Genomic DNA, 25,679 nt, shown 5'->3' with positions numbered 1-25,679 from the left:
GTGTGACATGAATCACATATTATTACAGTTACCTTTTAAAGACTGTGTGGATAATTTATGAACTAAACATGACTCCAGTTTTTAAAATCAGTCATTCAGACAAATGATAATTTGTGGTAGACAACTCTATTGTTTAAATAATAAAAAGCCACTCTACCACCACCAGCACTGAAGCCTCTATCACACCTAAGTTAACAAAATGGGAGTGTTTTAGGCAATACAGTGGGTTGTCAGCATTATACCAGAATCATATGCCTAGCTTAATCAAAAACAGAGTTCCTAGATAATCCTATCACATTTTTGCCTGTTGGAGGAACATAACCTCTCAAGAGCCTTTTGGAATCATTCTAGTTCCTGATGCTATTTTAGTTGCCAATTGCCTAACTTCCACTACAGGCTAAGACACTGGCAGCATGAGTGTAGGCAGGTATATGAACTGACACAGAAATCAGCTGGGATTAACTAGGGAGCTCACTGTGGTCATCAGCTGACTGTTAAAGTAAGCTCACTAGCAGTAGTGGCACAGAAAGTACCTAGGCTGAGAGGAAAGTCAAGAGTTTACTCAGGGACTTTGTAATGGGGTAGGGGAAACAATGTACCAGAACTGGTCCCAACTTTACCAGCATTTCAGACTCCCACATAGGACAGACACAATAGGCAAGATGCTCAACGGGAGCCACTGGTCCAAGCCTGAAGAATCCAGAGTGGCACCAGCTATCAGCACTCAGTGAGGCATTCTGGCAGCCAGTGTTGACTGGAGCTCAGCACCACTGCAGCCATGCCCTCTCTTCCAGCGGGCTGGAAGATGTGTACTGTTGAATTGCCACATAGCATGAAATATGCATTGGACATAGTAGAACAGGGAAACAGGAAACAAAGGTGCTATGGTTCTTTAGAAAGAACCAAATCCTGAGGTTCCCCATCCCAGCTCTTAAATCCCTGCTGACAACTATGGGAATTTTGCCTGTTCAGGGACAGTACTTAGTACAACATGCACATGGTTTAGAAAGATGGAATACATTCTTAAAGGGCTCTCTTTCCTTCTCTAAAATCTATATAAATGGAAGTATCTCTCTCTGACTATGTCTAAGGCTTCTTTCAGAAGAAGTTTTTCTGGAGGAGATCTGGAAAAACTTCTTTCAAAAGAGAACATCCACACTGCAAAAGTGGATCGAAAAAGTGATCTGCTTTTTTGAAAGATAGCGTCTACATTGATTGGATGCTATCTCACATTTAAATTGTGATTACTATGGACGGAGAGGCCACCAAGGGCACCTGTGCTTTTTCCTAGAGGCCTCTTATTTCGAAAAAAACCCCAAACCCTCTTCCCTGTCCACACACACCTTCTTCCAAAAGAGCTTTTTTGAAAAAGGGTTTCTTCCTCGTAGAAGGAGGTTTACTGCTGTCGAAAAAATACTCCTGCTTTCTTTCAGCTTTCTGTTGAAAGAATGCAATTGCAGTGTGGACATAAGTGTAGTTTTTCCGGAAAAACTCTGCAGTGTAGACATACTGTCTCTCTCTAGTCTTCCCTGGCTAAATTAATGCATTTCACACACTGGTATACTGCCTTCCTTTTCTGAGCTGCATAGCAGTGAAAGAACCAATGAAGTGGTCATTTGTGTACAGCAGGTTCCTACATGGCCAGAGTGGAATACCTACCATTCTATACAAATGTATGACAGTGCAGTCTGCATCTTTCTTGATTGAAGTGCACAGAAATCCAAACAACAGTAGATTTATTTTTGTTTATGAATCAGGTCCCTGAAAAGGCATTCTTTTTCACAAATTGCTTTTACTCTTATTTCTATTAACAATAATTCTTGGTGAATATGCAGATAACAACAACAAGGCAAGCTTTACTTTTACTCAGGCTTAATCAAATAGATTATATAGTCCTTTTTAGCCATTAAAATATTTTCATTTATAAAAATTAATCTAATATAAATATTAACACTAAAGATTGAAATCACTTGATGACAAAATAATTCTTTGTGTGCTGTAACATGTTTTTATGATTTTTTAAAACAGTAAATTAAATTTTTGCACATATTTGGCACAAGTAAATCTGTAAAAATTCAAATACTTTGTAGCAGGGCAGGGTGTTTTTTTTTTGTTTTGTTTTGCTATACCTACACAATACACATTTTTGTCAAAGACAACTTAACAATGTAACACAACAGTAGTTGCTTTTCATGCCTCTTACAGAAAACATTCTACTCCAAGTCTGGTTTTTTTAAATCACACTAACAGAACAAAAGCCATTATTCTATTAAAATTAGTCGTTTCTGAATTGATATTATACACACAGTATTAGCTTATTAGACAAATATGTAAACCAACCACTATTAGTGACATTTCATGACACACTACCTGCATAAAGAAAAATCTGGGAATGTATTGCACACGTATAAGAGAACAGTCTACAGGATGGAGATTGAATAATGAAAAAATATATTAGGCATCTTACTCTGTTTAATCTTTCACCAGATGGTGTGTGTGTGTATATACACATATATATGTATTTTATATAGACACACACACACTGTATACTTAAAACACAAGTTCTGTCCTCATACTTGTGCAAATAAATTGAAGATAATGAGGACTGCATGAGAATAACACAGGCATTATTTGGCCCAGAGTGACCTTCATGGACTAGATCTTCAACTGGTTTAATTCGCCATTGTTCCACAGATGTCAACAGAACTATTGGGGAGATTCACTTCTTGGGAATATGGCTATACTTCTATACTTCCTATACTTCTAATTGGATCCAATTCTCCTCACCAATTCCAATTGCACTGGTGAGGAGACTTCAGATTATGAAGAAGGTTCAAATGGGAACCATTTATCTGGCTACTCTACACAGGTCTGGATGGGCGTGGAGAAAATGAACACTAGGTCTGAATTGCTTCCTACTTTTTGTGCAGAATCCAAGCCTAATGACAAATCAAAACTATCCTATCTCTTCAGTATTCAGGCCCAAATTGCCAATCGGTTATCTCCAGAGTATGCCCAATTTTCAGTAGCATGCAGAATTACAGAGGAAGACGATGAGAGTTGTGGATGCTCATCATTTCTGACAATCAGGCTGCTCTTCTTTAGATAGCCTATATGTAAACCTAGGTGTCTAAGTTTTGGCACCCAAATTTGAAAATTTTGGCCATAATGTTTTGAATCAGGCATAAGCTGTTTTATGTCCCCCACTTTTACATTACTGCATATTTTTAAATTTATTTCAAGATATCTGTAGTTAAACTAACTGATCCTTAGGGCTCTGAACTGCCCATTAAGTAATGACCAGCATTGGGAGTGGTACAGAGAGGTGCTGCTCTTAGTGGCGCTTCTGGAAGCGGAATGCCTCTTGGGGGTGCAGGAAGAGCATTTCTGCCACTACACTTCTGTTTAGTCCAGCTGAGCACTCTCTGTGCATGGAGGCTACTCTGTGGGTCAGTGCCATAGCTCCATTGCCTCTCTGCTTCCTCTAGCTTACAGGAGACAGCAATCCCAATGCTCCCCAAAGCAAAGGGACTGCAGTTCTGAAAGGCCCTTCCATGCTTCACGCAAGGGAGGGGAAGTGAGGTGCCCTCGTGTGCTATTTCCCCCTCCTAGCACCTGTATAAGAGCCTTTTTACCAGCCCTTATTATTTAAAAACATGCTTCGGGAAGCACAGTCTTCGAACAGTATTCATTCACAGCATTGGTTTTACTTCAATTTTGTAATTTTGAACATTTGGTAATGATTCATTCAGAGATGCACCTGCTATGCGTAACACATATTTAGGACACATCCTAAAACAGATTATGCTTCTAAGCATAGAAGTGCAAGGTAATGATTTTGCACTGGTTATCAGATGCATCCAGATGCCAAAATAATAATTCAGAATTTATCTTTTTGTAGACATGATACATGCATGTCCCCCACCACAGTATGCTATGGTGGAATGTGCCAGCCTATTGCAAATGTAAACTGCTCCTTTAACATCCAAAGAGCCCAGGTCTGAAGACAGAATAATAATTCAGCCAAAGCTGCTCTATCAGCATAGAGAGGGTCTTTCAGAAAATGATGTTGGAACTGATATACAAACACTAGGAGCTGCCTGAGGCGGGCTACGGCAGCTGGCGCCCCAGGTGGAACGCGCAAACAGTGTCCCCACCTGCAGGGCCGTCAATGGACTGACGTCATCGGGTACCCCATTGAAGGCAGCGCCCTAGGCGGCGGCCAAGTCCGCCTATAGTCACGGGCTGCCCCTGACAAACACTAAACTCAGTGTCACACCTGCCAGTAAACAGGGATCAGAGGTTTTTATTTTACCTTTCTCTTCACATGAAATACTGACCAACAATTATGGTTGAATTAAGTATACAAAACATTGTATTTTAAAGACAATATACTTAGTACAATCAATGGGGGGAAAAGTGCATCTTAAAACATGAAGCCTTGCTTATGAAACTCAGTATCCTTTCTGGAGCCTCATGAGAACTTTAAGGCAGAGTTTCCATTAGCAGACCACAATGCTGGACAGCTTTCTCAGTGAGGTATCCAAACAAAGCCCTATTGTTGAGGCATTGTGGGTTCTCCAAGGTCCACTTTCTACTGGACATACAATGGCTGTTAAATAAAGGCACTCTAGTGTACAGCCTTAGGCAGTGTGTTATTGGCAGTAGTTTTGTAAGTCTAGTACATTACAGCAGATCCTATGGTTGGTTCCTAGAATGGAGAGAAAAGGAAAACATTAACAAAATACTTCATAATGACAAAACATGTATAGAGTAGAATGCTAATAAAGCTTTTTCAATGAAAGGGAACCATCAAGGCTTTTTTTACCAGTCTAGTGAGCTATCATATGCACCAATTATTCTAGGTGAAATACACCCCAAGCAGCACAAAGAATAGTCCACTATTTAAGTCTTCTCCTGATTGTTGAGATGAGCAAAACCTTCTGTTGCCAGTCCTTAGATATGAACTCTGTGAATGAAATCCTGGCCCCACCGAAAACAACAGCAAAACTCTCATTGACTTCAATGGGGCCAGGATCTCAATTTGTTAATGCAGGGATGAACTTCACCCCTGTGCAGGGAGCCAGTATGTGGGCTGTGCGCCACTTCAATCACATTAAATCCCTATGCTGAACATTTCCATGTAAGAAGGTGAGATATGAGGAGTGTCACTTCTACTTTATTATATTGTGGCATTGCTCCTGTCAGTGCCTGCCGCACATGTCTGGGCTGGGGAGTGTCTATTAATTCTGCCTATTTTTACAGGATTTTGAAAAAATGGTTTATATTTGTAATATAGAGTAGATCGGGCTCTACTAGTAGATCTTGGAGCCTCTGACAGGTGATCTTGACTGGTTTGGCTAAGAGGCTACCAAACACCAGAACTTCAGCTGCTCCTCCCCCAACTGCTGTGCATCTGCTACCCTTTTCCTTGGAACTGTCCCCCACTCTCCCACTTGCTGTGCAGGGCAGGGCAGGGAAGGGAGAGGAGGCGGCGCTGATGTCAAGGTGTTCCTCCTTCCCCCTGTATTCTCTCTCCAGAGAATGGAGGGAGGCACAACAGGGCTTGACATGGAGGGAGTTTACTGGCTGCTTTTGGGAGTGGTGCAGGGCCAGGGCAGGGGTGAGCCTGCCTTAGCACCACTCCCCAGGAGCCACCTGAGGGAAGTGGTGTTCAGCTGAAGCCTGCATCTTGAATCCCTGCCCTAGTCAGAAACCTCCTCTTGCACCCCAAATCCCTAGCCCTGAGACACTCCAGAACCAAACTTCCTTAGAGAACCTGTACCCTAAAACCCATTCTGCACCCCAACTCCTACCCCAGGGCTCAGCTCAGAGCCCCTCTCACACTCCAAATCCTTTAGCCTAATACCAGAACCTACAACCCAGCCCTCTGACCCTGCCTGGTGAAAGGGAAGAAGGATGGGGGAGGGAGGGAGGATGGAGTGAGCATGGGCGGGGTCTTGGAGAAGGGGCACAAAGGAGGCGGGGCCAGGGTATTTGGGTTGGAGGTAGATCCTGGATTTCACTTAAATTTAAAAAAGTGATCTCACATTTAAAAAGGTTGGAGACCACTGCTATAAACGTACCCAGAGAATTTGCAGTTTATATGTGTCATACATGTCAAGCATCGATCTAGATCAGGGTTTCTCAACCAGTGGTACAAGTACCCTTGGGGGCACTCGAGAGAAGTCTCGAGGGGTACGTCAACACAACTGAAATTTGGAGAAAACTGAATTTTTGTTTTAAGTTTTACAGCGTTTTATTATTTTTATACCTTTTGCACCCAAAAATTTCATCGCCCGCCTGGTTGTTTAAACAAATGTGTTGCAATGGTAGAAAAAAATTGTGTGTCTGAAAACTGTACGTAATGGGGAGTACTTTATTTAAAAAAAAAGGCTGAGAAACACTGATCTAGATGGTGCTTGGTCCTGCTGTGAAGGCAGGGGACTGGACTCGATGACCTCTCGAGGCCCCTTCCAGCCCTAGTGTTCTATCATTCTAGGTAGATACAGACTACACTAAGCCACTAGGAGGAGCTCCTTAAAGAGGTACAGTTCCTTGTCCACTCCTGGCTTCCTCGGGTCTAGCTAGTTCTCCCTAAGGTTCTTGGGCCAGCTACTACAATGGGCAAGATGGAGGGTGGAGCTAAGCCCTTCCTTGCCCCATTTGCGGTTAATGGGGAGTATCAAATGACCAGTCCCTGATCCTCCTCCTCTTTTCCCCACCCACCATGTCAAGAGACGCATTTTGAATAGCTCTTCTGTCTGAGCAAGAGATTGAAAGGAGCCTTAGTCTTGTATGCGGCGAGTAAGGGCTAGGGACAATCTAGCTTTAAATGAGAAATCTGTATTTCTTGCTCTTTACAGTTTTAACAAGATTTGTTCTCAGATGTTACCATCAAGTCCTTGGCAGTGCTTTTTCTCTCTTTAGTTCTTTGTGTTAGAGATCCTTGGAGCATAAAGTTTCTGTTAAATGTTCTAACAGTAGTAACTGGAGAAGCATCAATATTTTCACCTGGGGAGGGGAAAATGGGAACATTCTTTACGTGATAACTTGAACCAAGAAACAGACTTGAAAAAGCAAATCTAGCTCTTTAGAGACTTAAACTGGTTTTGAGGAAAGTTAGATTTACTTTAAATGGAAACTGGAAGACTATGATACTGTAAGAGAGGTTTTTGAAATTAGGAGAAAACCTGATTCGCTATCACATTACTTCATTTCCATTAGTGGAGTTACAATGGCATAAAATTAGAATAAAGCAGTGGTGAATTGAGTCCAGAAGTGGTCTGAGAGAGGCATTTTCACACCACTGAAAAGTTAACAAAATTGGAAGGTACGCAGTGAAAAACTAGGAAACATAGACTAAACAGGAAAGGAAAGACAGATCTAGCTCAGAAACATCTTCATGGGTATACACTAAATAATTGCATAATGCCATTGAGCCATAAGTTACAGATGAATTCAACAGATATGTTTCTTAAGTTGAATTTGTGGTAGGGAGAAAGTATGACATTGGGCTGAAGGTATATTAGCTGGGTAATTCAACCCTATCCCTAAAACTTCCTACGCCATTAGCTGTGGATTCAGCAAGACACTTATAATGTGCTTCAATTGAGCTCACATTTATATGTTTTATTAAACAGTCCTTTGCTGGAGCCAGGCCTTAAGTAAGCTTTTCCAGTGTTTACAATAAAGTCTAAACAAGTGCATGCATTCTCCAGAAACTAGAAATATTTTTAAAACAAGAAATGGGAACTGTTGTCTATGGCATAGGTGCCTTCCTGACACATGCATCATTTCATCCCAGAATAATGCTGTGAATTGAGTTTATCTATTGCTAACGAGCAGAGCTGGTGCTCGGCATAAGCAGGCTAAGCAATTACTTAAGGCCCTGAGCAGCGCAAGGTGGCCCCCTATTCACTTTTTATTGTGTGTTATGTGGTGGGGGGTCCCACTGGGCTAGCCCTGTCTCTGCTAACTAACATGTTGTGATTGCTCTATCTGTTGACTGTAACCATCACTGGCTCCAAAATACCCCTTTGGGGATCTCTTCAGGTCACACAGTCATCATTTCTCATTTGCTTTGGCCAGTCTTCTGCTTTTGTCCCCATTGACGTATGGCAGCAAATTAAATCAAATGAGGAAGTGAAAGCACCTACCAAAGGGCCAAATCAGTATTTTATGTTATGTACATGTAGCTCTGGGGTACTGTTTATTGTCAGTGTATTCACTTTGTAATTTAATTCCCCTTAGCTGCTCTCTTTAGGATGTACGCTATAGTTTAATCAGAAGATAACGTAATAAATAAAATAAGCTGAATGCATTGGGGGGCACCTTTTATTGGTGGAGCTGGAAGCTTTCTCCTCTGCTGTCTTGAGGTGTCTATTGTTTGCATCTGTGAAAAACACATATGTTTTACTAAGCTTTAATGTAGGAAAAAAGTAAAATCTTCTCCCCTCCCCATGTAAAATTGCATAATGTTGTAGGCACCTGATTCATTTGCTTTTGATCCCGTTTTCTTGTCAGGCGAACACATGGAGCCACATTCAGGCCAGCAACAGTGAGAGCTGAAATTCTGCTCTCAATATCTGAAATCTTAAAGCAACACAATACATTAAAAAAAACAAGGAGAAACAAATTTCAAAATTACTGAAATATGAAGAAACATACAACTGATTTCTTCAGTAATTTTGCAAGACAATCTAACTGAGCCATTGAACTGCTGTGTTCTTTAGTCTTGAGTGCCAAAGACGACAGTCACATATTAGAAAAGATGATTGCTCTTTACATGGAGTAAATGAATGATCTTGTGGCATTGTACTCACATTCTCTATCACTATGGACAATTTGCTACAGTATCCAGTGCCCAATGACTCATAGCTGTATAATTCTAACTTCATTCAAATTGTGTCATTAAATTTGTCTTTATTTTATAATGCATTTACTATTTCACATTGGTTCTTATTTTTTTGAACACAGAAAAAAAGTGGTTTCTTTGTAACAATACTGAAATCTTCTACATTAAATGTTCTGTAATTTATATTTTAAAATAACTCCGTAAAGACATGGTATTAACGCAGCAAACAAACAGCCAATTAAATAAGACTTTGGGAAAAAAGTAGGCAGAAATGGAGATAGAGGAAACAAATTATGCAAAAAGGGATAGAATTGAAAGAGAAACGAGAAATCATCAGACTTCTGCAGTCAGATAACATGTGCAGGAGCACACTGATGACAGATGACATCTCAGTTGCTAATATTGTTAGGAAGATACTTCCAAATAGAATTGATGATGTTTAATATTTTGAAGTACAAACTTATTTCCTTGGACACCTTGTCTGGCTGTCTTTTTTCCCATTTACATTTTTACTACAAACTAACATTTCAAGCCAGTACAAAGATAACGCTATCTAGTAGTTAGGACAAATCCTCAGGTCTCAGTCCTTATTCATGCAACTGCTGCTGAATGAAGTCAATGGAAGTTTGCTCATAAAAATGTGCCACCGAGTATATGTTGGTACTATGAAACAGTTTAGAAATCTGTTCAGAACGGAGGTGGTAAAACCAGCACAGGAACATTGTGTGGCTACAGTTCTCTCATTCTGGTCTATGAACACCAGCTGATTTAGTGTACTGCATAGAATCTAGCATTATGATTATGGTGATTATGAAGATGTTGGCACACTGTCAATGGAACTTGGGCATGAATCTGAACTTGGGTGTGAATCTGCGTTTTTCAGATTAAAGTAACAGCAGGACTTGGGTGGTCAATGCAGCTGAGGCAGTGGGAAGCAGGCCCCCAGTCCCACCCCCTCTGCTGAAGCTCCGCCTCCACCATGGGGAGGGGAGGAGCAGTGCCCCCCCCATCATCACAGGGTGGGGAAGAGCACGCGCATGCCCCAGCATCCCCAGAGAAGTGGGATGGGAGGCGACTGTGGCCTGAACCGGCCCAAGCCCTCCCCCTGTCCCCCCCCACACACGCAGCCTGGGAGCAGTGGGGAGAAAGGAGGCCATGTGGCTCCAAGTCTCCCTGGCCCTGAAGCAGCGGGAAGGGAGGTAGTCGAGCTGGCCCAAGCCTTGTCTCATCCCCAGCAGCAGCAGAAAGGGAGGTGGCGGCATGGTGTGAGCCGCCCCAGAGCACTGGGAGGGGCAGGCTCTAGGGGCAGGAACACTCCACCCCCAGTATGCCTACAGCAGGCATTCTCGGGGCGGGGTGTGGGCGGGGCCAGGATGGCAGTTTGAGAAGGGAAAGCTTTCTCCCACCTAAGCCACCGGACGTGCATGCAGCAGGATTAGAGCCAATATCTCTGGTCGAAAGAAAGGGATTCCTCCTGCATATCTATCTGTGATCAAATATGGCCCACACAACACACCCTGTTCAGCTGCTGTTATATGGATGCATATGTTTGGATTACTAAAAAAGTGAAGTCCAGCTAATTAAGCCATGTGGATGCAGAGAGAATCTGTGTCACAGTGATGATAAGCTCGAATAAGTGAAATAGTTAAGCATGACAGCACACTACTGCATTGTCCTTCAAAACATAACGGGAGTGAATTTCTTCACCTGAAGCTCTGCGTGGTGAACCTGTGCTGCTGCTGTGGCGACCTGATCCTCCAGATCGGCCAGTTCTGATTCTGCTGTAACACTGTTGATTTTACGTGCTGCATCCTCTAATTCATTCAGTTGACCCTCCAACCCGTACACAGTGCCTGCTGTCAGGTACACCTAAGGATACAAATCAGGGTACAGAGTAAGCCAGATTGCTTTTAATTCATGATGTAACTCACAGAGACCACAGACTATTGGCAGAAAAAGATGAAAGCCAAACCACCCCCAGTCTCCAAAGTCTTGGCATGCACCACAGTTAAGAAATACACCTGGTTGGAATTTTTCTCCCCCTGTGGAAAATTTCAACTTTTTTTGGTGACAAATCAACAATTGGAAACTTTAGACTGCAAATGCAAAGACTGAATTGGAAATTGCTCCCTAGTGCCTCCTGGGAGTTGTATATTTGCAGTCATGACCCCATTTTTCTCCATGGTCAAGGGTACCTAGCTTGGCTACATTTCCAGTTATTGCAACAGTTTCACCATATGCCAAACCACCATGGGGCAAGGTAGAAATCCAGGCTGTGATGGATCATGGGAGATGTAGTCTGGCTGGGGAATCTGGCTACAGAGGAAAATGGGGGCGGATGACAGCCAAACTACAACTCCCATGAGGCACTGTAGAGGTATTTTGAAATGCAAACTTTTTCAGTCCAAAACTGAAAACATTTTGGTTTTCAGATATTCAGTTGTTTGATGAAAAGTTGAACTTTTTGCACAAAATAGCAATTTTCTATCAAAAGTAATTTAGATGGAAAACTTTCAACCAGGCCTACTATGAAATCACATTATCTATATATTTAAATTTACAATGAAAATGTCTGCACACAAAGTCAAGACAATTTGACAAATACAATAGGAATAATCACTCAGCAGAATATCAGCATGTAGACCCAGTAAACTCAATTAACTTGATTATTACTCAAAACAGCAAACTGTAACTCATCCTTCACCACCCACGATCCAAATAACAAACCTTTGCAGATAGATGGGCTTGCAGTGTGTCTTGAAGGTCAGCCAATTAAGGCACTTTGGTAGAAAGTGGAAGAGGGCAAATTCCATAGTCAAGGGAATTCCATTGTGTCAGAGAATGTTCTGCTAGCTGCTCCCTCTCTTCTGTAACATGGGGAGTCCTAGGTGATGTGTCCTTGTTGACCTCAGCAGTGGCAAGGGACAGGGAAAATTTTCAAGCAGGCTGGTGCCAATTTACATCAATCTTTATATCTTAAAACCAACACCTCACATTATATCTGGAGACCACAAAGCAGGCAGTGTAGATCTCGGACACTGGTGTCCATGTGTTCCCCTCTAAACATACCACTTGCTAAGCAAGTTGCCAAATTCTGCACTAGCTTCCGTTTCTGAATGAGTCATGGGGCACCCTTATGCACAGTGTATTAGCAGTCTGGCAGTGGGGAGGCAAAGGCATGGATAATTTGTCCTTTTTATAAGATATTTGTGATAAATAAATGTATCACTACAATTCTGTCAGAATTAATTTTTAAAAGAATCTTCCCTGCACAGCAATCTCAGGGAGAAACCGTTACTAGACTGTTTCCTAGCCAGCTATTCAGAGTGATCATCCACAATCACAGTGGTCTATTTATATTTACTTTCTTTCCTCTTACCCAGAGAATCAAGCATGCTGTCAAGCTGTTGGCTTTCCTTGGTAGGGCACACGCATCTACTGCTTAGTGCTCTTCCTAAGTGTTCCCCAGTCCACATGACAATATAGCATCTTCTATTCATTCCCTAAATAACCAGCACACAATCCCAGCAACGATGGTTGCTGCATAATGGAAGGAAACTAAACAACAGCGCCACGTATTTCAACATCCCCCCAGGATTAAATGATTACAAAAACACCACAAGTGAAAAGCGTGGTGCAACAGCTGGCTTCTGGGTCCCACAGCTGAGCACTGCCCAGGCAGGGTGAAAAACCTCCAGCAGAAATTCCATTGCCCCTCACAGCAGCATCACTCCCTCACACCCCCATTCAAGTCCCCCAGCCCAGCAGTAACAGCACCACAAAATGCCTCAGGTTCAGTCTCTGCTCTAAATCTCACAAACATTTAGTACAGACAGGGGCCATGTTGTGGGGCATGTACCAAAAGTGCTAGAGAACCACTACAGTGAATGTTGTTTTCTAACTATTTGCACTAGACTGTGTTTTCCTTAAAACAAAATAATTTTACCTGCCCCACCCCCAATAAATACATAAATGAGTTATCTTGAATTGGTTTAAGATTGCTATAGGGCAGTAGCTTTCAACCTTTTTTCATTTATAGACCTCTAAAACATTTCAAATGAAGGTGCGGACACCTTCAGAAATCTTAGACCAGGAGTGGGCAATAATTTTAATGGGGGGGGGCACTCCAAGATTTTGGTAAGTGGTCAAGGGCTGCACTTCTGTGGAGCCAGTGTGGGGTCTGGGACAGCGAGTGGGGTATAGAAGGGAGCTTGGGATAGAGGACTGGGATGCAGGAGGGAGTGTGGGGCCTGAGAGGGAGTTTGGGTGAAGGAGGAGGAAGGGGCTTGTGGTGCAGGGTCTAGGAGGGGTTATGGGTGCAGGAGAGGATTCTGGCCTGGGGGAGAGATGTAGGAGAGGGTGCAGGGTCTAGGAGGGAGTTGTGACCTGGAGAAGATGAGGAGACGGGATACAGAGAGTTTGGATGATGGCCTGGGGCAGATAGTCAGTGGGAGAGACAGCGGGTAAGATGCCAGAGGCAGGCTCTAGCTGGGAGATGCTTACCTAGGCAGCTCCCAACCAGCAGCTCTGCAGACTCCCTGCCTGTAGGCTGCTCCATGTGGCTCTGCTCCAGTGGAACGGGGGGGCGAGGGCGGGAGGAGAAGAGGAGGAGTGGAGGAGTAAGGATGCTTCATTCACTGCTCCTGCCTTCAGCAACATTTCTCAGGTCCTATTGGCCGGAAACTGGCCAATGGGAGCTTGGGGATCCTGCAAGGAGGTGGGGACAGCACACAAAACTTTCTCCTCCCCGCCCAGCTTGCAGACCAATTAGCCTGCTGTTTAAAGTTGCTGCATCTGCTCTGTATTAAGGGTGCCAGTGAGGCAGCCGCGGGCCAGATCTGGTGGCTTGGCGGGCCTGCTAGCAGCCTCTTGCCCACCCCTGTTTTAGACATAGTCTGTTGGCCATTGTTTTATGGTAACAAACATCATTTGTGGGCCCTTTAGACATAGTTCATGGACCCCTGGGGCTTGTAGACCACGAGTTGAAAACCATGGCTTTGAGTATAAACCTGTTTACACCTATGTTTACACCTATGTTACTGTGTTGATAACCTTAAAACACTTTGTCTTGTACTAAGTGAATCTCCAAAATGGCAAGTTTCAGCATGTAGGCTAAATCCTTGAAAAATGTGGTTTGCTGGGAAGAAGTGGCCTTCCTTGATATCTTGGTTGAAGCCTTTAAGGCAAAGAATGACTAAAAGATGAACATTCTGACAAACAAGAATTTCCATGCTTTGGTGGATTTTTTAAAAAAAAAATTAATTTCAAAGCAATCTCTTTGTTGTGCAACATTTGCCACATGGTAATTTTAGATTAAAAAGAGACTTTTTATCTGACTTCTTTTCTGCAAAATATATACATGCAGCTCCAAGAGGAGGAGGAGGGGAAAAAAGGAAATACTCAATTCTACAAATCCTCCAGAAAACTAAAGAAAATGCATCTGTTATAGCAAAATTCACTGTGCAAGAGGTTACATTTTTCACAAGGAAATATGCTTATGGACAACAGAACTCCTTGGACTATAGAAATATTTTTCACAAAGTTTTCCTAATTCCTCCACCCTCAATTTTTGTTGAAATTTGATTTCATTGTCAGCTCTGCCGGGGAGAGTTTCAAAGTCACAGAGAGTAGGGAGGCACCCAAACAAACCCTATTCATTTTCAATAGGAGTTGGGCTAACTTCTCTTTATGTTTTTGAAAATCTCCCTCTAAAATATGTATTTTGCTATACCAGTGTTTTCAACCTTTTTTTGTAATAGAGTACCCCTTTTAAAAAAAATTATAAATGCCCCCAGTACGTACAGTTTTCAGACACACATTTTTTTTCTACCATTGCAACACATTTGTTTAAACAACTTAATCATAGCCAGGCAGGCAATGAGATTTTGGGGTGTAAAAAGTACAAAAATAATAAAGCGCTGTAAAACTTAAAACAAAAATTCAGTTTTCTCCAAATTTCAGTTGTGTTGACGTACCCCTCAGACTTCTCTCGAATACCCCTGAGGGTACTCGTACCACAGGTTGAGAAACACTGAGCTATACATTTAAATTTATAAACCAAACTCAGCCATAAGGTAGAGGCATTCAGTTATTGCAAACAACATGTAAGGCTCTTCCTGTGTGTTTAGCAGAAACGTGTGTTCTCTAGTCTCCCCTTTGATTCATACACCTAATTCCCAATAATTGTTAAGGAGAATTACTAGTGATGAATAAAAATCCTGGGTCTCTTCTGAAGCCCAGCTCATGTGCAGAAGAGATCCTGTATGATCAGTTCTGCCTTCAGCTGCATTTGAGAAGATGGAACAATTAACTCTGTGGCACAAGTCCTGGATTTAAAGATGGTTCTTCAAGCCTGCGTATATAGATATGAGGTGTGAAAACCTGGCCCACTGAAGCCTATGGAAATGTAGACACTGATTTCAATGGGCCAAGATTTTGAGGGAGAAGGTGGATAATGTGCATCTCCCCTCCCCTCTGCCCACGCACTGCAGCCTGAATGACTTTTGCAGGAAAGTGAAATCAGGGTGAGGTTGTATGCCTCTCTTGTGGAGCCACTCTGTGCTGGGGAACCCATCAGAGGAAAATTCTGGGAAGTGCTGCAAGTGTGGGAAAGTCCTGGCATCGTGACTCGGGTGGTACCGTCACAGAGCAGGAAAGTCACCACTGATGTGAATGCAAAAGACCCTGTGCCTCAATGGATCCCAAAGAGATGTGGGGGGGATCTTTGTGGAAGTTAATGGTGGAGGTCACTGTTTATTCGTGGATAGGGAGCAAAACAATGGGGAGGAAATCTTTTAAACTGGCCACCTCCTCTTCCAGCCACTCTTGTGGCACAGCACAATCCGGCTTCCAGTTTTCAGTCTGTTCTCATTCTCCTAGTCATCAGGGCTCTTCACAGGCACAGGGATCTGCTACAAGAGGAGCCCAATGCAGGACGGAAAGCTTAAATCACTAAAATATTTTAAGTGACTAAAATGTCCACATTTCCTGACACTCTAAACTTGCTAGTTCATTACACTGATTAATGTACCTCAAAATCAATTGAACCCTGCCAGGAAACTGATTTAAGGACACTTTAGGCATTTCTATTACACATGCTTTAGTTTAGTTTCATTTTCTGGCACCCTTTCAAATGTGTTCAAACGAAATAGAATTGCAGTGGTGAACTTGGCCTTGTTGCAGAAGGAACCACGAAGCTCCTAGCACCACCGACTTCCAGGGTTGGGCTGTACAGGGAGAGCAACCACACAAGGACCTTGGCTCACCATGGAGGAAATGTTCTCAACATGCCAAAGGAGGGTGGGTCTGCATCATGCGGTAGCAGGGCTTCGGCCAGTAAAATTTGAGCTAGTGCACTCATCAGAGCAATATGGACCTTCCAGCTCACATAGAGTTTGGGCTCTGAATCCCTACCAGAGCTGGAAAGTCCATGGAGCAATTCTGGCACATTATTGTGACCCTGCTAACCTAGGGAGCGCTCCCAGCTTCAGTGTAGACAGACCCATAAAATGGCAGCATTTGAACAAGGTGAGGAACCAGTCGGGGCAAGGGGTTATGGGATCCAGAGTGTTACCTACCAGCTCTGTGTTTCTGGGGAACTAGAGCATGGCCACCTGTCAGCCCTGTGCTCTTAGGGAGCCAGGGAGTGATACTCCTGGAAAACAATCCCCCTCCCCAGGCCTCTGCTTGAATCAAAGACAAAGCAATAAAAAAGCAGGGGAAGACACACCTAACCTCCTCCAGACAAGGGTAATAGGATTAAGGAAACACCCCCAGCTTAGTCTGCATTGAAGATAGAACAGAGAGACATCTCCATTAGCATACAGAGTGGAGAACAGCTCTTCCAAAGCAGAAACCGCAGAGAACTATGGGGAAAGCAGGAAAGCACTGCCTGATGGGAAATCTCTGCTCCAGATGCTAATGAACCCAGGCCTGCTAACCCCCAAATTAGTCATTATCAGACCAATTCTAGTAATGTATCCTATTGATATCCAAAATACTGAAACTTCCTAGTTGCATTGTGAGCTTTTTCAAGAAACATCATCCATAGCCAGACATGATCATTCTCTATTGTCTCACCTCTGTTTACCCATAAACAAATCCAGTGTCCTCTGTGAACCATTGTCCTGTCCCTACAAAAATGCCTACCCTTGCTCAAGGGTGGATGTAAACCCTGCATCCGTTCCATTGAGACTTCATCATCTCCTGCCTGATCGTGCTGAGGGCTCTGCTCTGCTTGTCTCCTGCCTTCTGGACCCCCAGTTACCATCACCATCTGGGAACCCCGATCAGTGCAAGCTCTACAAAGTGGTGAGATATATCTCTCCCTCTCTCTTCCTTACTCCCATCTATCTCTAGGCATAGCCTCCTGACCCTGCCTTATGTAATCGGTTATATGGTTTGCTAACCCTAACATTTGTAATCAATTTCAATTTAGATTTAATATTGTAACTGCTTTGTGTGTTTGGCTCCTCATACATCTATATATTCACCACCCAGAAATAAATCACTTTCATTGTTAAGGTGGTTGCTTTTCTCTCCTTTTCTTTCTCTCTCCCTCATTCTTTCTCAGGGGTATTGGTTTGGCTTCCCCTTTCACTCTGCAACAATGCTTCTTGTACCTAAGCTAAAGATCCATGTAGTGCCCAAAAATCCTGAGGGGTTTTCTCATCATGTGGTTTACCAGAAGAATGATTGTGGTGTGAAAATGGGGATAGGGAGGTGCTGAACCTGGAGGCATATGAGGATGGCAGCTTAAAGTGCTATTAAATCCAGTCCACTGAGTCCAAAGGCACATGAGGGTGCAGCGTGGCATTGCTGTTAAACTCAGTCTGCTGAGTCCAGGGACATATAAGGGGTCAGCTTGTGAGTGCTGATTACCCACTCCTCTCAGACATGCTGTTAGTGGGTGTGAGTGTCCATGTGTTTCTAAAGTGGGAAGAACCTCGTCCTGAGGATAAGGATGTTAAATTGTGGTTAATTTACTAGTTGTGTAGTCGATGGAATTTCCATCGACTACTCGACTTCTTGATAGGCACTTCTGCATTCCTCCTTTGAAATGTACAAGAGCCTCTGCTGGGGCTCTTGTACATTTCAAAGGAGGAATGCGGAACTCTGTGTGCAGCCTGGGGCCAGCAGGAAGTCCCATTGACTCCAGACTGCATGCAGCATGCCAACTTTAAAATGTACAAGAGTCCACAGCAGGGGCTCTTCTGCATTTCCAAGCAGAAACGCCCTCCTGGAGCCTGGGGTCACTGGGAACTGACCCCGTGCTCCATGCTGCACTGCCACTTTGAAATGCCATGTGGAGCCTGGGTTAGCTGGGGACTCCCTAGCTGACCCCACACTCTGCACGTTACACTGGAACCTGGGATCAGCTGGGGAGTCCCCAGCTAACCTCGGGCTCAGCTGTGCAGTGCTGCCTCTTTGAAATGCCAACTTGGTGTTTCAAAGCAGCACCACACGGAGTGTTTCAAATGCGGCGGCGTTTCAAAGGGCTAACGCTGCATGGAGATGCTTTGAAGTACCTCCCTTTCCCCCCCTTTGCTGCCTCTATCTAATAGAGGCAGCTAGTGTGTGGGGGTGGGGAAATCAACTAGTTGACTTGACTACCTGATAAGCAAATGCTTATTTGATAGTTGACTAGTCCGTAACACCCTGAGGAACATAGGAGGCATGGGGGGAGATTGACAGCAGGGAGAATTCAGCTCCATATGAGAGCACAAGTAGCACAAGCAGCACACTGATAGAATTATTAACCTCTCCCCAGCCCTATTAGAGTAACCCTAATAGATGAGCATACCTCAGAGTAATGGGCAAATGTGGTAACAAGAGAGCTCAATGTCCTTTGCAAGTGATGCTAATGGGCAGCAGCCACTATTTCAGATCATTGGCAAGAACAGAAGGCGGGCGGTAGATGTAACTTTAGTTCAAATGTATTTGTATTATTTGCATTATCAGGAAACCAACAAGTCCCAAGCATGGACCAGGATTCCATCACGTTAGGTGCAGTGCAAACATAGCCAGAAGACAGTGCCCGACCACAAGAACGGACAGTCTAACATGGATGAAGTGAATTCAACCACTGGGAGGAGCTTCTTTCTTTATGGATTTTCAGTCTGTGAGTAAAGCAGGTGTCTACTTCCTTTAATTGTTATAATGGAATATTTGAGATTCCTATTAAACTTTACAAGTTTCTAAAGAGGACAAACTACAGCAGTCTAAATACCAGCTAAGTAAGACAGACACGATTGGGAGGCATGAAAGAACTATTATCCCAGAACGTTGAGTTAATGACGACGTATAAACTGAGTTCCCTATAAGCTGTGCACTTGGACGGCCACCAAGGAGAGATTCAAATGCCTCCGAGCTGAGAAGCAGAGCGCCTACAGCTGGCAGCATGTGTTTATACAGGTGGTGCACATTTGCACATGACAAAATGTATTCCACACATGGAGGGAAAAAAATTAGAAGGAACATTGCGTACAAATAGTTAAAATTCTTCCTTTGGATGATGGTGGGTACCACTTGCTCATTCCAAAGAACAGAAGGAATTCTTCTGAGGGATTAGGAAATTTTTAGGACTAATTTGTGGTTTTCCAGTCTGCTCTATGTCATGGGGCAGTGCATAGCTGCACCACCCCAGAAGCAGCATCTAGGTGCCACAGCTGTCCATTTCCCCTTATTCCAGGCCCTTATCAGCTCAGACTGGTGTGCTGGGGGTGGCAGCGGAGCCAAGGCTGCTCTTACTCCTTGTCTTCCTGCATACCTTTGTGCCCTGATTTCATATGCAAGGGGGTTGTGCAGAGACCTTGAGGTAGCTTGCTTGCCAAGGTCACATGTCAGGCCACCACCTGCCTTTAAGGGGTTACGTTTCTTTTTAGAATAAGATAATTTTACAAACGCTATAAACCCAACACATGATCAGTTTGCTCCTATTATTAGGAATGTTTCCAAAATGGAATTAAATAAATAAATAAATAAAATAGCCAATGATCCTTTCAAAACAAGTTGTTTTTTGTTAAGCACAACATTAATACCAAAACACAACATGCTGTTGCTTAGGTCACAATATACCACAAGCCATTTTTTTTCTTCTAAAGATGACAATTTGCTATATGTGATAGTGATACTGTACTCTTACATTTTCTTCCAGTGTGGTGAGCTGCTCATCCAGTCTGAGAGGGTCTGTACCGAGTGGAAATGCCTCTCTCCCTCTGTTATGAGTCTCTGCTGGGAAATCACTGGGACCAGTGGATTCTGCTATCAGTTCCTCCGTGGCATTGATGACTTTTAGGACCTCTGTAGATATGTTGCAGAGAGAGACAGCAGAGTACTTCTGTTTTGTTACAAGAGTAGATAGGAATAAACAGCACTGTGTTAGCATGGAGATATAATTATGGAAAGAGTGTCTTATCCGTAGCTTTACTTGAAGCATGCCTTCTAAAAGAATACCTGCAGAGTTCATATGAACAAAGAGGTTAAGCCATGTATTTTAAATAGTCACCTTTAAAATTGGAATGTGGCACTACTATACACATTTTCTTTTGCTTTTACCATACATTTTCTAGTTCAGGGCTCAAATAAAAAGGACCAAACTTTACCCCCAAATATGTACAACACACATCACTCCCTCTAAAATCAGTATGTCCGTATGCACCTATTTGGTGGCAGAACTTATATTCAGATTTTAAAAACTTGCCCACACATGTATAATGGCAAATAACTGCGGGCTCATTGATTTATGGGCCCAATGGGGGATACATAAACATCTATCATACTGAACTCACAAACAAGGAAGGATCATTTTCATTCGACTATTAAAATAACAGTTTTCTAGGAACTGTGCCATCGTCAGTTTCCCAAAAAAGAGGCTGAATTAAGGACACTTTAAAAATCAGAATAAAAATGTTTAACTTCTCATCTGCTTCCTATATTTATTAAACAATTACTTTAACTAGCATAGAAAATTGTGTATCTTCTCCATCCCTGTTTTACCGAGTCTTGTTTGTACATACAATAGATCTTATTCTGATTAGTCTTGCATTGGTTTTAGACCAGTATAACGTCTTTGACGACAGTAATAAAGTTATACCTATTTTACACCAGGATGAGAGAAAACTTGGGACCAGTGAGGACAGGAACTTAATCTAATCTTGCAAATGCTTGGGGCCATGGTGTACAACCAGTTCTGAAGCCACTATACTGGCTACTGCTATAGCAAACTAGCCACACTCAATCGGCCAAATAGCCACATTGTTCAAGCCAACTAGCCACACTCAACTGGCTAAATTGCCACATGTGGCTAGTGTGTTGGACACCATGGGATAAAGTTCCCTTAAATCAATGCAGATATTCCCACTGATTTCTCATGGAAAGATATGGGAATACTTCAGTGAAACTATTTATAGGCGTGTTTGAAGTAAAACTACTACTAAAATTACTAAAAGTTAATTATTAATTCCCAAGCCACGGAACATTATGCAGGTGTTATGGAGCATGTGTAAATTTACCCCCTGCAAAGTGTCTGTAGGATAAGATAATCCACTGAATTTACATTTTAACATGTTTATATTATTGTCATTTAATAAAAGTAAGTCGCATTAAACTTTCACATTCAATGAAAAACAGCAGAAATAATTTTCTTTTGTTTCCTGTCAACTCCAGTACAGTTAAGTTACTTTATTTCTTTTTTGCTAAAGTAGCTGTACATTTTTTTTTTAAAAAAGCATCCTTGTCTTATTGAAAATTTTCTTTTTTTCGGATCATATATGGACTCATTCCTTGTACCCATACATTAAGTCATTTTTAGTACTGTTATTCAGTTAAATCACAGGGAAAAATTAGAGGCCTGAGATTAAAGAGAATGAGAACAAAAGCAAAGGCAGTTCGTTAAAAGGTCACAGGTCTGCAGGTTGTCAGGGAGGCGAGAGACAGTCATTAACAAACAGGGTAAGGACTCTCTGTACAGAGCGGAAATACTTGAATCACAAAGAGTTACCTGCACCTCTCTTAAGATTCTAGTGTTTTTTCCATTTATTTTTGGAAGTGCCAATTAGGTTAAAATAGATCAATAATAATAGGAGGGAGGAGGAAATCAATATTACTTTGCTTTTATTATTTGCCTTCACAAGTACCTTTTCTTGTTCTATCCTATTAATTAAGACAAAAAAGGATTGTGGACAGAGGTCTTGAATTTTCTTCAAAGTATACTGCATTGACATATGTTTCAAGGAATTGCAGATCTGAATTCAGTGGGTTTTTTTGGGGGGGAAATCTGTAACACTTACTGCTATTATGGATTATGTATAAAATTCCAGCTCTTTAAAGTTTTTCAGTCTAAGTTTTTGAGAGTATGTCAACAGGGGGAGATAGTAACCAGAACAGCTATTCTGCAATAGCTCCCTGTTTGGCGGCTATTATAATTTATAATATACATAGTTATGATAAAAGTGCCCTTTTCTGATTTAGCTTAATCTGTTTCTAAAGTGTATTAGCTGAATTGGAAAAAAAACATTCTTATTGTGGAATAAGAGTATCAAAGATTTGAAGCAAAATAATATTTCAATACATTACTGAACAACAATAAAAGAGATTAAAGGAAAGAGAGATTCATTTCAGAAATTTCTAGACTTCTGAGGAAAGTTTTTAATAGCAACTGTAATTCTGCTGTTTTTTAAAATTTTAGATCTGCTGCAAAATCAGTCTAGCCAAAGCAACAACAAAGCCAGTAAACTGTCTTAACAGTAGTACAGAATGTTTGGATGTGTGGCAGAGTCTGTGAATGTATCCTGAAAATACAGTAGCTGGACACACAGAAGTAATAGATTCTGTGACTTCCTATTTTTCTCTAGAAGATCCTGGAGAATCTACTCATGCAGTATAAGAATGCTGCAATGTTTAATTCAAAGGAAATTATTACATATAAACAAAATTCATTTTCACTTTAAAATATTTCTGATTGCTAAAATTTCTAAAAAATTTCAAAAACAATTAAATTCAGATTCTAAACTTCCTGAAAATGTCCTAGTGAAGGGCATTTACAACTCACCTTTCTCTTGGCAGGGATTTTGAAGAAAATCAATGGTAAGTTTTAATAACTGCCAAATAGAGACATCAAAACCAAATTTTAAAAATTTAGAGTCCCCTAGGACCTCTTAGGCCCAATCTAGAGCTGGTCAAAATTATTCCAGTTTCAAAATTTAAAATTTCCTAAATTGGAGTTGGAAAGAGGTGGGTAGGATGGGGGATGAATGCCCAGAAAATTCTTTTGTGAAAATGTACATGACTTTTTATTCCTAGATTTGTGACTAGGCACTGTTGCTGTGCACAAAAAGGAATTCCTGCAGGAGATCTAACAGCTCTCATTGTGAGACAGCTGGAACTTCTGTAAAGCTTCCTATAGCTGTTAGCAACCGTGGCTGGAAAAAATGCAAGGCAACTCTAAATCTTGTGTTAATAATGGTCAAGTCAGCCATAAGTATCCCTCTCTCACCAAAATATTAACAAAATATGAAATCCAGAGATAAACAGACAAGGGATTCAGAGTCCCTGACTTCTCTAAAGATTGACCTGAGTGTGGTTGCTAACTAGATGCTAAAACTCCGTCACTCTCTTTAAAACATTTCTGTGTAAAAGGGAGCAGGAACCGCAAAGACCTATTTTAATTAATGGTGCAGATATCCTATCAATTTTGATGGGACCATATCTCCAAGAAAGAAAAATAAATGATTACATTACCGCTCACAGAATGATGCTATTATCAGTAAGGGCTATTTACCCGTCCTCAACCAGCAGAGTCAATGGGAGCTCTATTCATGGGCTGTGTAATGGCAATATTATTCTCAAAGTGTCAATTCCATTGTGTATTATGGAAACATCACTCAAAGGGTACATCTACACTGCATCCCTAGTTCGGACTAGGGATGCAAATGGAGACAACCGAAGTAGTTAATGAAGCGGGGATTTAAATATCCTGCACTTCATTAACATGATCTCGCCGGCGCGCTAGTTTGAATCGCAGCTGATTCGAACCAGGAAGTACTGAGGAGTAACGTTAGTTTGGACTAAGGGCTTTAGTCCGAACTAATGCGTCCCAGCGCGCACTTCCTGGTTCGAATCAGCTGTGATTCGAACTAGCGCGCCAGCGAGATCATGTTAATGAAGCACGGGATATTTAAATCCCCGCTTCATTAACTACTTCGGTCATCTCCATTTGCATCCCTAGTCCGAACTACGGATGCAGTGTAGATGTACCCAAAGTTCCACAGTTAACAGTGAGTTAAAGCCAGAACATGTAACCTGTGTGTACAGTTAAAGTTTGCACTTGATGCAGGGATTCAGCTTTTTTTATATATGAAGAGTATAGTGTGTTTGTCTTAAAATTACACCCTTTGGACACAGAACATGTCCTCATTATCAGGGCTCGACAAATTAGTCAATCTACTCGCCCGGGGTGAGTAGATTTTAAGCCGGCACGGTGCTGCAGCATGATCAGCGCATGCGCAGCATGGTCTGTGCATGCGCAGCGTGCCAAACTGCGTGGCTGGTGAGTGGGGCTCACCACTGCTTGTCAAGCCCTGCTCATTATCAAGGAAGATGATGGAGCTGCAGCTGATTAATGAAGGCTCCAAACCTGCAAATATTTGAGCATGTGCCATACTTAAAAACATGAGAGTAGTCTCACTGAAATCAATAGGAGTAGTTATGTATTTGAAAGCAAGCACATTAAAACATGTGTTTACAGGACCAAGCCCTCACTTACTTCTGATCTCACAAAGACTGATCCAAAGATCTAGATTATGCCTTTCGGACTGCAAGATTTTTAGGAGGCAGGTATCATGTCATCATGTGTTTGTAAAGTGCCTACCAACCTAGATTCAATCCTGACCTAAATTTCTAGGCACTAATGTGATAACAGACTATTCAGTAAGGGTATGTCTACAAGGCCACCCTAGTTCGAACTAGGGTGGCTAATGTAGGCATTCGAACTTGCAAATGAAGCCCGGCATTTAAATATCCTGGGTTTTATTTGCATGTTCCCGGGCGCCACCAGTTTTAAATGCCCCGTAGTTCAGACTACCTGTCCGCGGCTACACATGGCACGGACTAGCTAGTTTGAATTAACGCTCCTAATTCGAACTACCTTTACTCCTCCTGCAATGAGGAGTAACGGTAGTCCGAATTAGGGACTTTAGTTCGAACTACCTAGCCCATGCTGCGTGTAGCCACGGAAAGGGAGTCTGAACTACCGGGCATTTAAAAATGGCGGCGCCCGGGAACATGCAAATAAAGCCTGGGATATTTTAATCCCGGGCTTCATTTGCAAGTTCGAATGACTACATTAGCCATCCTAGTTCGAACTAGGGTGGCTAGTGTAGACATACCCTATGAGATTAGTTTCCTTAGTGAAAAATATTTAAAAAGCTATGGGACACAGTAATACTCTCCTAAAATTCATAGACACATACCCAACAATGGCATGTTTGTAGGTGGACATTTCAAACTGATAAAAGGCTCTCTTGGCTGACATTTGTTATAAGCCTCATTCATCTTACTACTGGAAGAAGAGTCATCCTTGCCTCCTACACGTGATGCAAAAGGACAGCCATCACACCATGATAAAGTCTCTTACCTCTGCCTTGTCTCTCAGTCATATAACTTATATGGCTGAGACAGACACGTAGGCAATCTGTATTACAAATATCTAGAGCAGAGCAACTAAAGTGAACCGCACTTTGGAAGTACTCGGCCAGATTCTGATCTCACTTATACTGGTATAAATCTGGAATAACACCATTGATTTCAACAGAGCTTAATGAAA

General features: G+C 42.2%; 1 protein-coding gene across 4 annotated transcripts in view; it reads right to left on the bottom strand.

Annotated features, from left to right (window-relative positions):
* Window positions 1-1,772: 1,772 nt before the first annotated feature.
* Window positions 1,773-25,679, bottom strand: part of MYRIP (myosin VIIA and Rab interacting protein) — a 340,763-nt gene continuing 316,856 nt past the window's right edge. For 3 of the 4 annotated variants that reach the window (XM_006131818.4, XM_014577917.3, XM_075921853.2), the window contains 6 exons: window positions 20,001-20,195; window positions 10,565-10,726; window positions 8,491-8,595; window positions 8,335-8,395; window positions 6,896-7,014; window positions 1,773-4,711 (listed from right to left, as the gene is read on the bottom strand). In XM_006131818.4, the coding sequence (XP_006131880.3) occupies window positions 4,679-4,711; window positions 6,896-7,014; window positions 8,335-8,395; window positions 8,491-8,595; window positions 10,565-10,726; window positions 20,001-20,195 (675 nt within the window). In that variant the 3' untranslated portion in view covers window positions 1,773-4,678. The remainder of the gene's footprint in view (window positions 4,712-6,895; window positions 7,015-8,334; window positions 8,396-8,490; window positions 8,596-10,564; window positions 10,727-20,000; window positions 20,196-25,679) is intronic. The other variant, XM_006131820.4, reaches the window with a different exon arrangement.

This window comes from Pelodiscus sinensis, chromosome 2 (assembly GCF_052426305.1).
Source record: "Pelodiscus sinensis isolate ZL-2025 chromosome 2, ASM5242630v1, whole genome shotgun sequence".
NCBI classification, from domain to species: domain Eukaryota; kingdom Metazoa; phylum Chordata; order Testudines; family Trionychidae; genus Pelodiscus; species Pelodiscus sinensis.
The sequence above is the reverse complement of the archived record's forward strand: the minus strand, read 5'-3'. Positions and strand labels throughout refer to the sequence as shown.